At 40.8% G+C, this 13,804-nt stretch overlaps 1 protein-coding gene across 3 annotated transcripts in view; it reads right to left on the bottom strand.

Moving 5' to 3' along the window:
- RIPOR3 (RIPOR family member 3) overlaps window positions 1–13,804 on the bottom strand; it is a 183,517-nt gene that overhangs the window by 52,054 nt on the left and 117,659 nt on the right. For all 3 annotated transcript variants that reach the window (XM_070744624.1, XM_070744626.1, XM_070744625.1), the window contains 2 exons: window positions 13,287–13,412; window positions 7,186–7,331 (listed from right to left, as the gene is read on the bottom strand). In XM_070744624.1, the coding sequence (XP_070600725.1) occupies window positions 7,186–7,331; window positions 13,287–13,412 (272 nt within the window). The remainder of the gene's footprint in view (window positions 1–7,185; window positions 7,332–13,286; window positions 13,413–13,804) is intronic.

The raw sequence follows: 13,804 nt of genomic DNA, 5'->3' as shown, positions 1-13,804 counted from the left end.
GCCAGATCTGTTGGGAGTGTCTTTCCCCTGTATTCTGGTCATCATGACCAGGGATTCTGAAGAGGCCATCAATATATTTGATAGATGCTGAACAGAGAACGTTATCTACAATTGTGTCCTCATTAGAAACTTAGTGCAATATCTTCTACAGCAGTGGTTCTCAACCTGTGGTTCACAACCCCTTTGGGGCTCAACTGACCCTTTCACGAGGGTCACCAAAGACCATTGGAAAATACATATTTCCGATGGACTTAGGAACCAAGACAGTGCCCCTCTATCTGTTTCCAAGAGAGGTCCACCCACATGTAAATAGACTACTGAAATATATATATACCAGGGTGATCCGACATAAAAAACATAAGGGACGTATATAAGTGCACTGATGTGCCTATCGTCCCCTGTCCAATTGTCTTTCCTTATCTCATATATCATATATATTCTCTCCTTATCTCTTACATCATATATATTCTCTCCCTCCCATCTACTTCTCTTCTTTTTACTTTCTATCGCTATATATATTACTTAATGTCTATTCTCTTTCATATGTATTGTATATTGGACAAAGAATAAATAAATAATAAATAAATATAGCCTCTCCTTGGTACAGAGCTGAAAGGATCAGGTCTGGTGGCTCAGCTGTTAATTCTCTGCCTTACAAGGCAGAAGCTGCCAGATCAAATCCCAGTAAGGGTGTGGCTAGCTGATGAGGCCAGAACAAGGCCGAAATGGTGCCATCCTAGTCTCCCTTAATTTAAAAAAAAAATTCAGCAAAAAACATGTAATACATACAGAATATAGTTGTCGGCTATGAATAAATTAACTGCCTTGAAATGGCCCTGGGTTGGGCCTAGAGGCAAAAAAGGAGCTGTGACGTTCCTTCAATATACCAAGGTGATCTGACATAAAAAACATACATACATACATACATACATACATACATACATACATACATACATACATACATATCTGTATCATGGGAACTTCTGAGCATGTGCAGAAGCTGAATTTCTGGCACTGTGCATGTGTCGCCATCTTGTTTTCAGCCTTTTTTGCAATTTTTTAAAAAAATTCAGCACTGCGCATGCTTCCATGTGCAAAGCCCACATACACCAAAGAAACACGGCCGTGCAGCACAGGAGGAAGTGAATTGGCAGCGAGCTAAGTTAGAACTCATCCGAGTTTCCTAATAATTTTATTATTTTATGGTTGAGGGTCACCACAACATGAAGAACTGTATTTAATGCATTATTAGTTGGATTCATATTGTTGTTCTGTTTTTGTACATGCTGTGAGCCGCACCGAGTCCTCGGAGAGGGACGGCATACAAATCCAAACAAACAGACAAACAAATAAATAAATAAATAAATAAATAAATAAATAAAAGGTTGTGGCATTAGGAAGGTTGAGAACCACTGTTCTAGAGGAAGGGTGTCAAAATGGTGGCCTGCAGGCTGGATGCGTCACACACAGGCCACACCCACCCCAGCTCCGCAAATGGGAACAACATGAAGAAATGTCATATGATGGCAACATGAATGGAAAGTTTGACACACGTGTTTTAGAGTCATCCAATCATCTCTGTGCCAAAACAAGAGTAACACTTGATTTAGACTTGCCCACGATTTTATGTAGGCATCACCGCCTATCTACGCTGCGAAAGAATTGATGGATAAACTGAATAGGTTGCAAACGGCTGCAAACGGACCGAAATGCACACTTCCCAACTCCAAACTAAGCATTGTGCAGAAGTACACATCCTGTGTAGTGTTGGGCGAAAGGAACCTGCGAAGTTCAGGTTCGTACCAAACTTTGTGTGGTTTGGTATACTGAACCCAAACCCGAATTTTTGCAAAAGTTTGGCAAAAGTTCGAGTTCGGGAGAGTGCCAGGAAGCGCTGCCGCCCAGCTGTCACCTTCAGAAACAGCCGGGGCGCTTCTCAGTGGTCTCCCGAACAGCGAACTCGAAAGTTTGGCAAAAGTTTGGGTTCGGGTGCCGAACCCGAACTTTTTTAAAAATTCGGGTGCCGAACTCGAACCTTGTTGGGTTTGCCCAACACTAATTCCTGTGTGCTGATAGGTTGATCCAACTTCCTGTTCTGTGCTTTGGTGTTTGAGTGCCCCCTAGTCAGAATCTTCTTAACTGTATAAATGCAACACCTTTCTCCAAATGGCAGATACATATGTTCTTTCACATGCAATGCCAGAGAGGTCTAATCCAAGCTTGATGAGGACAGGGGTTGTATTGCTTCACCAATACATAAAGGACCCTGTGAAGATTGCAGAAGCCACTAAATGGAGAATTGATGCAGGAAAATGTGTACTTCCAAATATGTACAGTTCCCTAAAATCTATGTTTCTCAAATCAAAATTCAGGGTAGGGAGGGTAATAATGACAACAGAGTTGGAAAGGACCTTGGAGGTCTTCTAGTCCAACCCCCTGCTTAGGCAGGAAACCCTACACTACTTCAGACAGATGGTTATCCAACATCTGCTTAAAAACTTCCAGTGTTGGGGCATTCACAACTTCTGGAGGCAAACTGTTCCACTGGTTAACTGTTCTGACTATCAGGAAATTTCTCCTTAGTTCTAAGTTACTTCTCTCCTTGTTTAGTTTACATCCATTGCTTCTTGTTCTACCCTCAGGTGCTTTGGAGAATAGTTTGACTCCCCCTGAGATATTGGAATCATGTCTCCCCTGGTCCTTCTTTTCATTAAACTAGCCATGCCCAGTTCCTGCAACCGTTCTTCATAAGTTTTAGCCTCCAGTCCCCTCAAATCATCTTTGTTGCTCTTCTCTGTACTCTTTCTATTCTCTTTCTATTTTCTTTCTATTATCTTTCTTTTTCAGAAGTCAAGTGGAGGGGGGAAGAGATTTTCTGGTCTCTCACCACACTTCCATTAAACACAATGGGATCTTAGCTTCAAAGTAGTTTAGTTTTCAGATGTGGGCAGGAGATAACAATCTGTTTATGTACTGCTGTTGGGCCCAGGAGGCTCTTGTTTCACTCTCCCCAGGCTCCAAAGACTTCCTTGGAGCTGGGGGAGGGTTAAAAACGCCCTCCCACATCTCCCCAGAGGCTCTCTGGAACCCAAAAACGCCCTCTGAGAGCCTCTGTGTGAGCCAAAAATCAGCTGGCTGCCACATACATGAACTAGGACAATGGCTCGCGTGCCAGCAGATATGGCTCCACCTGTGGCACCGGTGCCATAGGTTAGCCATCACTGTCCTGGGATGATAAGGCCTCTGCGAGAGGGAATGTAGCACCCAATTTACCTTTCTGATAATACCTTTTCCAGAGGATCAGGTGGAGTTTTACAAAGGCCATCTTATTTATTTATTTGTTTACTTATTTATTTTTGCTCGAGACTTCCTAATTATGCCCATTTTCCATGAAGATGTTGAGCCAGGAAGTGCTAAATTTACCACAGATGTCCTTGTGCAAGATCAGAACGGAAACTGTCCTTCTAAATAAGCAAAGCATCATTTGAACTTTAGGAGAGTGGGCACAAACGCTTCTGAATCAAAAGACCTAATAGCGGGAAATGACTGGCAAATGCCAAATGAATCAAGACTCGCTGCAAAAAAAGACACTGTGGAAACGTCTGGCACCAAAATGGGGGATCAGAAACAATTAAAGTTGTTCTGTTCTTGGCTACACACAATTCTCTCACACAGGATATTTCTCCTGCCAACAGACAAGAAGCTTGCCTGCAACAAATGCTATCAATTTTGAAGCTAATTCAGGCAGGAGCCAACTGAGTCTGTTTGCAATTGAACTATGAGAAGGAAACTGAGCCTCCATTTTAATGATACTTTAATCAGTTTCTCTCAATTTCCGAAGCTTGAGAATTTGTATTTCAGTTCCCACAATTCTCCAGCAGCATGATGGGGAATTATGGGAGTTGAGGTCCACACGACTTAAAAGTTGCCAAGATTAAGAAACACTGATCCAGATCCTCTTTTGCAGGGGTCCCCAAACTTTTTACACGGGGCCAGTTCACTGTCCCTCAGACTGTTGGAGGGCCGGACTATAAAAAAACCCCTATGAACAAATCCTTATGCACACTGCACAAATCTGATTTAAAGTAAAAAAACAAAATAGGAACAAATACAATATTTAAAATAAAAAAGTAATTAAATAATTAAGTAATAAAGTAATTTAAACTTAAATCAACAAACTCCCTCCATTTCTCCTTCCTTCCTTCCCTCCCACCCTCTTTCCTCTCCATTTCTCTCTTCCCTCTCTCTTTTCTTCCTTCTCTCTCATTTGTTTCATTTTCCTCTCCCTCGTTTTCTCTCCATTATTTTCTCATTTTTCTCTTTTTCTCTCTCTCTCTCTCTCTTTCCATCTATCCCCCTTTCTCTCTTCCTCTCTATCTCTCCCTCTTTTTCATTCTCTGTCCCTCTCTCTTTCTCTCACTCATTGTCTTTCTCTCTCCCTCTTCCTCTCTCTCTCTCCCTCCTATCATCCCCGCCCCTTGCCTCTGTACCACCTCCTCGCTCAGCAGCAGACCGCGGTGAGTTGACAGGAGATTCGGGAGCTTATTATATCTATTGATAAAATCTCGTGGGCCGCCGCGGGCCGGATAAATTGCCTCAGCGGGCCGCATCCGGCCCCCGGGCCGTAGTTTGGGGACCGCTGCTCTTTTGGGAAGGTTGCATGGAAGGGGATATGACTTTACCTTAAATTAGAAAGTATCAGAACATGCAACTGGTGAATTTTATTGTCTTTTTATTTATACCTTTGTATTTCATCTTTGTATTAAAAAAGAGTGCTCAAACTGACTGATGTAAAAACAAAATTATTAGGGTTTTTTAAACACCTTTTTCTAATAAAATACTGCTTTAATCGTTTGTCTATATATTTCCTGGATTGTCATTTGATTTGAATTGTGGGGAGACACAAAGGTTTACTGTAATTATCCATAATCATATATTGTAAGCATGCCCAGAACCATTGAAGATATAACAGAGCTTTCTAAAACTAATTAAGTTAATACATTAAAAAAAAGGAGGGCCGCAAAAATAACTGTTTCTTTCTAAAATAAATGTTAAAAAGAGAATGAGATTAATCCCATGGTTTTACTGAAAGGAACTTTTAAAATATGCCACTGTGCGAGAAAATGTGACCTTGTATGTGACCACAATATTGCTAGGACAATTTTAGAGTTTCAATTCCATCTTTTCGTAAGTGATCATAAATGATGATGAAGAAAATCATTTTAAATAGTTTAAAAGCATGGTAATGATTCATATTCTCCATCAGGAATCTTTGAAGAAGAGGCAAAGCTGGCTAAAGAGATGCTCTGACTAAACGCACGTTTAATGCTTTGGCATTTTCAATACAGTACAAGAAAACCAAGAAAATATATATATATGTATGTATGTATGTGTGTGTGTATGTGCGCATGCATGTGCCAGTGCATTTATGTAATTATGTATGTATGTATGTATGTATGTATGTATGTATGTATGTATGTATGTTCTTCCCTTCTGTTCCTTTGGGGCACCAGCCAACTATCTAATGTGCTGTCTTAAAAACTCTTCTTTATTGCGCTACCACATCTTCAGAGATCTTCCCCTCCCCCCCATTTTTTGTACAGAACTAGAAAAGTGAACATCCAACCACTGCCAAAAAATGCATTTTAAAACGGAGTCATACAGACAGAATAGCTGGCTGAATTATCACCAACAGTGAGGACTGGAAGCTTTAAAAAAGAAAATGGCCACAAAGCTGGGCATCCAATTCTCCCTCCCCAACATCCATTTTTTTCAGAGGAAACTTTTACAAAGACTGTCTGTCGGTACCAAATCAGAATATGGTCTGTAATAAGCAGCTACGAGTCTTTAGCACTGAGTATTGCCAATATATATGAACCACAATCCAACATTTCTTTCTCAATACAGTATTAGATTCGCTATGCAACAAAACCAATCATTCTCTATTCGTTGTGCTGCCAGTTGGAAGTATGCTTCATATTAAAGGTATGCAAAATGTTCTGAAATGAATATTTCAAGTCCAGAACAATTGATTCCAGAAGAGATTGTATCCCCAAATAGACCACTCAAAGTATTCTGAAAGGCTTTTGGTCCATGGTCCACAGGTGGTGCTGAAGTCACAATGGCTCATTTTGAAGTCCAATTTCTTTCAGAAGATTTGGAATGCCCTGCCTTCAGGTGAGGCCTGTTTCTGGGAAAAGCAAGTAGGATGCTTGGCTGCATAGCTAGAGGTATAACAAGCAGGAAGAGGGAGATTGTGATCCCCTTATATAGAGTGCTGGTGAGACCACATTTGGAATACTGTGTTCAGTTCTGGAGACCTCACCTACAAAAAGATATTGACAAAATTGAACGGGTCCAAAGACGGGCTACAAGAATGGTGGAAGGTCTTAAGCATAAAACGTATCAGGAAAGACTTAATGAACTCAATCTGTATAGTCTGGAGGACAGATGGAAAAGGGGGGACATGATCGAAACATTTAAATATGTTAAAGGATTAAATAAGGTTCAGGAGGGAAGTGTTTTTAATAGAAAAGTGAACACAAGAACAAGGGGACACAATCTGAAGTTAGTTGGGGAAAAGATCAAAAGCAACGTGAGAAAATATTATTTTACTGAAAGAGTAGTAGATCCTTGGAACAAACTTCCAGCAGACGTGGTTGGTAAATCCACAGTAACTGAATTTAAACATGCCTGGGATAAACATATATCCATTGTAAGATAAAATACAGGGCAGACTAGATGGACCATGAGGTCTTTTTCTGCCGTCAGTCTTCTATGTTTCTAAAATGTTCTGTGATGAAATATTTTGCGCCACCTTCATTGTACACATGCATAAACACATGGCCAGAATGAATAATCCAATGGATTGGGATTTTATTCCCAAATCCAACCTTGATTTAGGAATAAAAACATAACATGAAAATTGTTGTGCATGGACACTACACCTCAAACACCATCTGGAGATTCGATGCTATCTCTTTGCACTTAGTCCCCTCGAAAATACTTTCTCCTTAAGAATTATTTCTTTCTTAAGAAGCAGATGATTTCATCACTTTGGGACTCAATTTTCGTTGGGTTACCAAGCGTGAGCAGGTAACATTATTTTTGTTGCTACCCATTTTGCTTGTTATGCAATATATATTTGTGTGACACAGCAATCAGCATGCAAATTAGGGTTCTTACTTCCAGAGCACTTCCAATTGTAGTTTGATGGTACCGAGTTCAGTTATATCCACAATGATGGTTTGAGGCCTAGTTGTAAAGAAGTCGATGCTGTCACAGGTTACAGTGCCAACCAGGATCGTACTGAGTCCTCGCAGTTCTGTCACCTGTAAAAAGTATATGATAATATCAGTCAAACAGCTTTTCATATTTATTTATTTATTTCATTAGATTTGTATGCTGCCCCTCTCCGAAGACTCGGGGCGGCTCACAACAACAATAAAAAACAGTATAAACAATGGAACAAATGTAATAATAAGAATTATATAAAAAAACCCAACTGTTAAAAAACCATACAACACATACATAGTGTTGTGTTTGGACCTGGGCCAGCCGTTGCTCCCACAGATGGGAGAGACGCGGCACACACTGAATGTGAAAGCCTGGCTGACAGCCAGGAAGATGTGGCAGACAGCCAGGAGGACAAGGCCACTGGTACGCAGGATTCAGCACACAGCCCAGGGGATTTGGCATACAGTCCCTCAGACAGTCTTTCGTCTCTGGATTCTTCTGCAGAAGAACTATGCAGAGAAGGGATCGACTGAAGGAGTATTACAAGTCATGATAGTAGCACCTGGGCTGGGTGTGGTTCTTATATTGAGGGCTGGGTGTGGTTTCCTTAATGAGGGCTAAAGGGATAAAAGGGAACAGAGGCCCAAGACAAACTGTGGCTGTTTATCTGTGTATTTTTGTGGTTCCTGCTCTGAAGTTTCTATTCCGTGCCGTTGGAGTTTTCAACCCAGCTTTTTCAGACAAGTGGGAGGTGAAAACTCTGGGATTTGCTGTTTGCTCCAAAGATTCAAAAGGACTCCTGAAATGTCTTTGCTCATTCCAGGTTGTCTTTGTTTGTTTTTTTCCTTTGTTTTTGTATGTGGCTGAAGTAAGCCTTGCACTATCATTGTTTTTGGACACTAAGAACTGTTTTGAGTATCCCCTTTTTGTTTATTTAATACAAGTTTGCTGATTAGCAGAGCATGTGTGTGTTTGATTTCTTTTCCTTGGACTATTACGCATTGCCTGAGCCAGTCAGGCAGAACACATACCAAACATAAAATATAAGAAAGCCTGGGGGAGATGTCTTAGTTCCCCTTAGTTCCCCTCAGGGATGGGTCCCACTTACCTTCCTTACCGGTTCTGATCGCGAAGTCATATTGCGTAAAAGACCTGGAAATGACCCTCTGCGCATGCGCAGAAGTCTTTGTGTATGCGCAGAGGGGTTTTTCCTTAAACTGTGGCAACCAGATATATAAAAGCCATGCAAAAAGCAGCACTAAAATCAGATACATTCATTCACAATGAGCCCCCCAAATGACATCATGGTGAGGAAACAAAACAAAACTTCATTGTTCTCTCAGATGGAGATTATTATTTTTTTCCCTCAGAAAATATAGATATGTCATATTCCTATCGATATTATTTATTTATTTATTTATTTATTTATTTATTTATTTATTTATTTGTTTGTTTGTTTATTTGTTTATTTATTTATTGGATTTGTATGCCGCCCCTCTCCAGAGACTCGGGGCGGCTAACAGCGACAATAAAACAGTGTACAATAGTAATTTGGTATTGATGATTAAAAATCTATTAATATAAAAACCAAACATACATACATACATACCATGCATAGAATTGTAAAGGCCTAGGGGGAAAGAGGATCTCAATTCCCCCATGCCTGGCAGCAGAGGTGGGTTTTAAGTTGTTTATGAAAGGCAAGGAGGGTGGGGGCAGTTCTAATCTGTGGGGGGAGTTGGTTCCAGAGGGCCGGGGCCACCACAGAGAAGGTTCTTCCCCTGGGTCCCGCCAGGCGACATTGCTTAGTTGACGGGACCCAGAGAAGATCCACTCTGTGGGACCTAACTGGTCGCTGGGATTTGTGCAGCAGAAGGCGGTCCCTGAGGTAATCTGGTCCGGTGCCATAAAGGGCTTTGTAGGTCATAACCAACACTTTGAATTGTGACCGGAAACTGATCGGCAACCAATGCAGACTGCGAAGTGTTTGTGTAACATGGGCATATTTGGGAAAGCCCATGATTGCTCTCGCAGCTGCATTCTGCACGATCTGAAGTTTCCGAACATTTTTCAAAGGTAGCCCCATGTAGAGAGCGTTACAGTAGTCAAGCCTCGAGGTGATGAGGGCATGAGTGACCGTGAGCAGTGACTCCCGGTCCAAGTAGGGTCACAACTGGTGCACAAGGCGAACCTGGGCAAACGTCCCCCTTGCCACAGCTGAAAGATGTTGTAGTATAGCATAGTAGTTGGCAAAGGAGCAAATATTTGCCCAACTGGATTTGGAACTTTACTTTACACCCTAAACTGGCTGATACATTGCATAAGCTTAATCACGATTTATTGAACTAAGTACAGTTGGCTGGGCTCACACAGCACACCAAACCGTAACTCATTACTTAGAATTCACAATAAAGGCAAACCAAAGAAATTTTGTATAATGAGTGAAGTACCAGATTACCATATTTGGATATTTCACTTGATATTTTTGTTTTTATTTCAGATACACTTACTCTACAGAAATGCACAACTGGATGAATCCTGTAGCTTTCCATATGTTTCTGCACTACAGTTCTCATTCTTCATTGTTAAAGATACTGGTCAGGTCAAGGCCCGCCAAGTTAATAAACTATGAGTTTATATAATAAACCTCCCAAGAACTATAGATCACTCCAGCACAGAAAACACAGCATCCAAACAAGAAGATGATAAAAGTGTTCTCATTTTACTATCCCCTCAATGTGTAAGGCAACATGTAAAATTAACCACAAACAAACTTCATACATGCATTTAGATAACTCAAAGGCCTTAAAAAAAAAAATGATAGGGTTTTTATATGCTTCTTTTTAATATTAGATTTGTTCCGCCATAATATTGTTTTTACTATTGTTGTGAGCCGCCCCGAGTCTCTGGAGAGGGGCGGCATACAAATCTAATAAATTATTATTATTATTATTATTATTATTATTATTATTATTATTATTATTATTATTTCAGTACAACACAGCAAACGAGATCACTATGCTGGATTTCGTATTTCATCACCAGTCGGGCGCTTCCCAAGCACCTAGGACTGCGTGATGTAGCGGCGAATTATGTGTGCCGATCCCAGTAAAGCGGCCTTTTGCAATTGACAGATGGAGATTTTGTCAATTCCGATGGTTTTCAAATGTCCGCTGAGATCCTTTGGTACTGCGCCCAGCGTGCCAAGGACCACTGGGACCACTTTCACTGGCTTATGCCAGAGTCGTTGCAGCTCGATTTTTAGATCTTCGTATTTCACTAATTTCTCTAGCTGCTTCTCCTCAATTCTGCTGTCTCCTGGGATTGCGATGTCGATGATCCATACTTTCTTTTTCTCCACGATCACAATGTCTGGTGTGTTATGCTTCAGAATTCGGTCAGTCTGAAGTCTGAAGTCCCACAGTAGTTTTGCTTGCTCATTTTCGACCACTTTTTCGGGCTACTTCTTTGCCACTGGTAAATGGTAGTTCCGGCACAAATTCCAGTGGATCATCTATGCCACAGCATCGTGTCTATGCTTGTAGTCAGTCTGGCCGATCTTTTTGCAGCAGCTGAGTATGTGATCGATTGTTTCATTATTATTATTATTATTATTATTATTATTATTATTATTATTATTATTAATTACCACTTTGGTGTGCAGTCTGTTTCTAATGAAACTTAAGCTTTGAAATGACAAGAAAATTCTTTGCAACAGTAATTTCATGCAAATTATCAACTGACGCTATGTGAACTCATCCAAAGATGGCTTAAAACAGTATGTCGATATGTGGACTCCTGATTAGCCAACTGACTTAGAAAAGTCATTTCTATTTCTTCTCCCTTCAATTGGGAGGAGATGATTCATCTGTATTGGCACAATGAAGGATCTGCATGTTTTCTCACAGCATTTGCATAGTGCGTCTCAATTAACCTCTCATCATGTAAAGAAAAAAGGAACATTTTCAGCACATTTCCATAAGCTTGGCTGGAGAGGAATCCAGAATTCTTTCCAGCAGAGCTCTGTCTAACCCCCCACCACCCACCCCAACAAACACATTGCCAGCACAAGAGGAGCGTTGCCAGCAAACAAGCAGTGTTACAACAGTTGCTTACAGAATGTAAAAGTTTCCAGGCAGGCGGTTATTCCAGAGAATTTTGCAAAAGGGTAGAAATAAAATAATGCACTTGGGGAAAAGGAATCCTCAATCTGAGTATTGTATTGGCAGTTCTGTGTTAGCAAAAACTTCAGAAGAGAAGGATTTAGGGGTAGTGATTTCTGACAGTCTCAAAATGGGTGAACAGTGCAGTCAGGCGGTAGGGAAAGCAAGTAGGATGCATGGCTGCATAGCTAGAGGTATAACGAGCAGGAAGAGGGAGATTATGATCCCGCTATATAGAGCGCTGGTGAGACCACATTTGGAATACTGTGTTCAGTTCTGGAGACCTCACCTACAAAAAGATATTGACAAAATTGAACGGGTCCAAAGACGGGCTACAAGAATGGTGGAAGGTCTTAAGCATAAAACGTATCAGGGAAGACTGAATGAACTCAATCTGTATAGTCTGGAGGACAGATGGAAAAGGGGGGACATGATCGAAACATTTAAATATGTTAAAGGGTTAAATAAGGTCCAGGAGGGAAGTGTTTTTAATAGGAAAGTGAACACAAGAACAAGGGGACACAATCTGAAGTTAGTTGGGGGAAAGATCAAAAGCAACATTATTAACATTATTATTTTACTGAAAGAGTAGGAGATCCTTGGAACAAACTTCCAGCAGACGTGGTTGGTAAATCCACAGGAACTGAATTTAAACATGCCTGGGATAAACGTATATCCATCCTAAGATAAAATACAGAAAATAGTATAAGGGCAGACTAGATGGATCATGAGGTCTTTTTCTGCCATCAGTCTTCTATATTTCTATGTTTCTATAAATGACAAAACCTGAGACAGAGTAAAGTGGAATCAGCCTGGAGCAGTGATGGTGAACCTATGGCAGGAGTGCCCCAGGTAGCACATGGAGCTATATCTGTTGGCACGCAAGCCGTTACACTAGCTCAGCTCCAGTGTGGATGTGCATGCTAGCCAGCTGATTTTTGGCTCACCAGGAGGCTTTAGGAGGGCATTTTCGGCTTCTGAAGAGTCTCAGGGGGGGTGGGAGAGGGCATTTTTGCCTCTGGAGCCTCAGCAGGGCAAAAAACGGGCCTACCGGGCCCACCAGAGGTTAGGAAATGGGCTGTTTTAGGCCTCCAGAGGGCCTCCAGGGGGAGGGTCGAGGTGAGGCCATTTTCACTGTTCCCAAGTATTAAATATCTTGTATTTCTTCTCTACTATATCCTCTATAACCTTCATTGTGTATTATTGTGTACTGGACAAAATAAATAAATAAATTAATTAATTATTAAAAAATTATGGGTGTGGGCACTCCCACCAGCACACGCACAAGCGATTTCGGCACCCAAGGAAAAAAAGCTTCGCCATCACTGGCCTAGAGTAATTACACAGCTACAAACCAATTAAATCAAATTCCGCTTGGATCTCCTTGACCTTCATCCAATGCCTAGATAGCCTAATGGTTAGTTAGGAGATTCTTGTGCATAGACCTGATTAGCAACAAATCAATTTAAATGGTAGTTCACACTAGTCCTGATCTTTCACACTATACAAAAAGCCAATTGATACCTTTTTTTTAATTTAAGATACAGCAAGACATGTTTACAAGGATTTGTTCTGGCTGAATCATTTATTCAGTTTAAATGATGCACCCTTAATTTCACACAGTGTACTTAAGCCAATTAAAGTCTTAGAACAGGGGTGTCAAACTCAAGACCTGCAGGCTGGATCCAGGCAGGGATGTGGTCAGATCTAGCCTGTGGGACTGTCCTGGAAAATGTATTGGGCCGGCCTGGGTCACTTTGGCCTGGCCTACCCACATTGCCTGGGCCCAGTCCACCTTTGTCACTTCAGCCCAATTTATCCAACGCAAAGATAAAACATACTCTTGCTGGTTACCCAAATAAGGCTTCCATTCATGCACAGTTTTACCTTGATTTCAAAATTCTCATGAAGGCTGGGTATAAAAACTTTTTCTTCTTCATCCCAGGTTTGACTGTCATCTGTCAGAATCTTGCCTTTTATTTTCCACTTTTGGCGCCCCAGCCGTACGAACACCTGCAGTGAGACAGGAAAATCTATCATAAATGCATTTGGGTGTATTGTTATTGTTTTGTTGCTTGGAGAAATTGATGAGAACCTTATTCTTTATGCATATTGCATTAAAAAAAAACCTCAGCCAATTTGCAGGCAGAGTGCACTCCATATTACATGCTAATGGTAGTTTCCCTCTGGAGTGGAAAGAGTCGTTAGAGAAGTTGGTTAGTTTACTTTATGGATTAACCCTTGGGCCATATCAAACTGCAGAGTGCCAGACACAAATTATTACTAAAAATCTGATAATCTGATAAAATCTGTTCTATTCTGTTCTGTTCTATGCTATTCTAACGATTTAAAATGGAATTGGATAAAATATGATTTAGAATGAAATTAGAATAAAATACAGTTTA

Source organism: Erythrolamprus reginae, chromosome 3 (genome assembly GCF_031021105.1).
Source record: "Erythrolamprus reginae isolate rEryReg1 chromosome 3, rEryReg1.hap1, whole genome shotgun sequence".
In the NCBI taxonomy this organism is placed as follows: Eukaryota; Metazoa; Chordata; class Lepidosauria; order Squamata; family Dipsadidae; genus Erythrolamprus; species Erythrolamprus reginae.
Note: the sequence above shows the minus strand (reverse complement) of the source record. Positions and strands in the feature narration are given on the sequence as shown.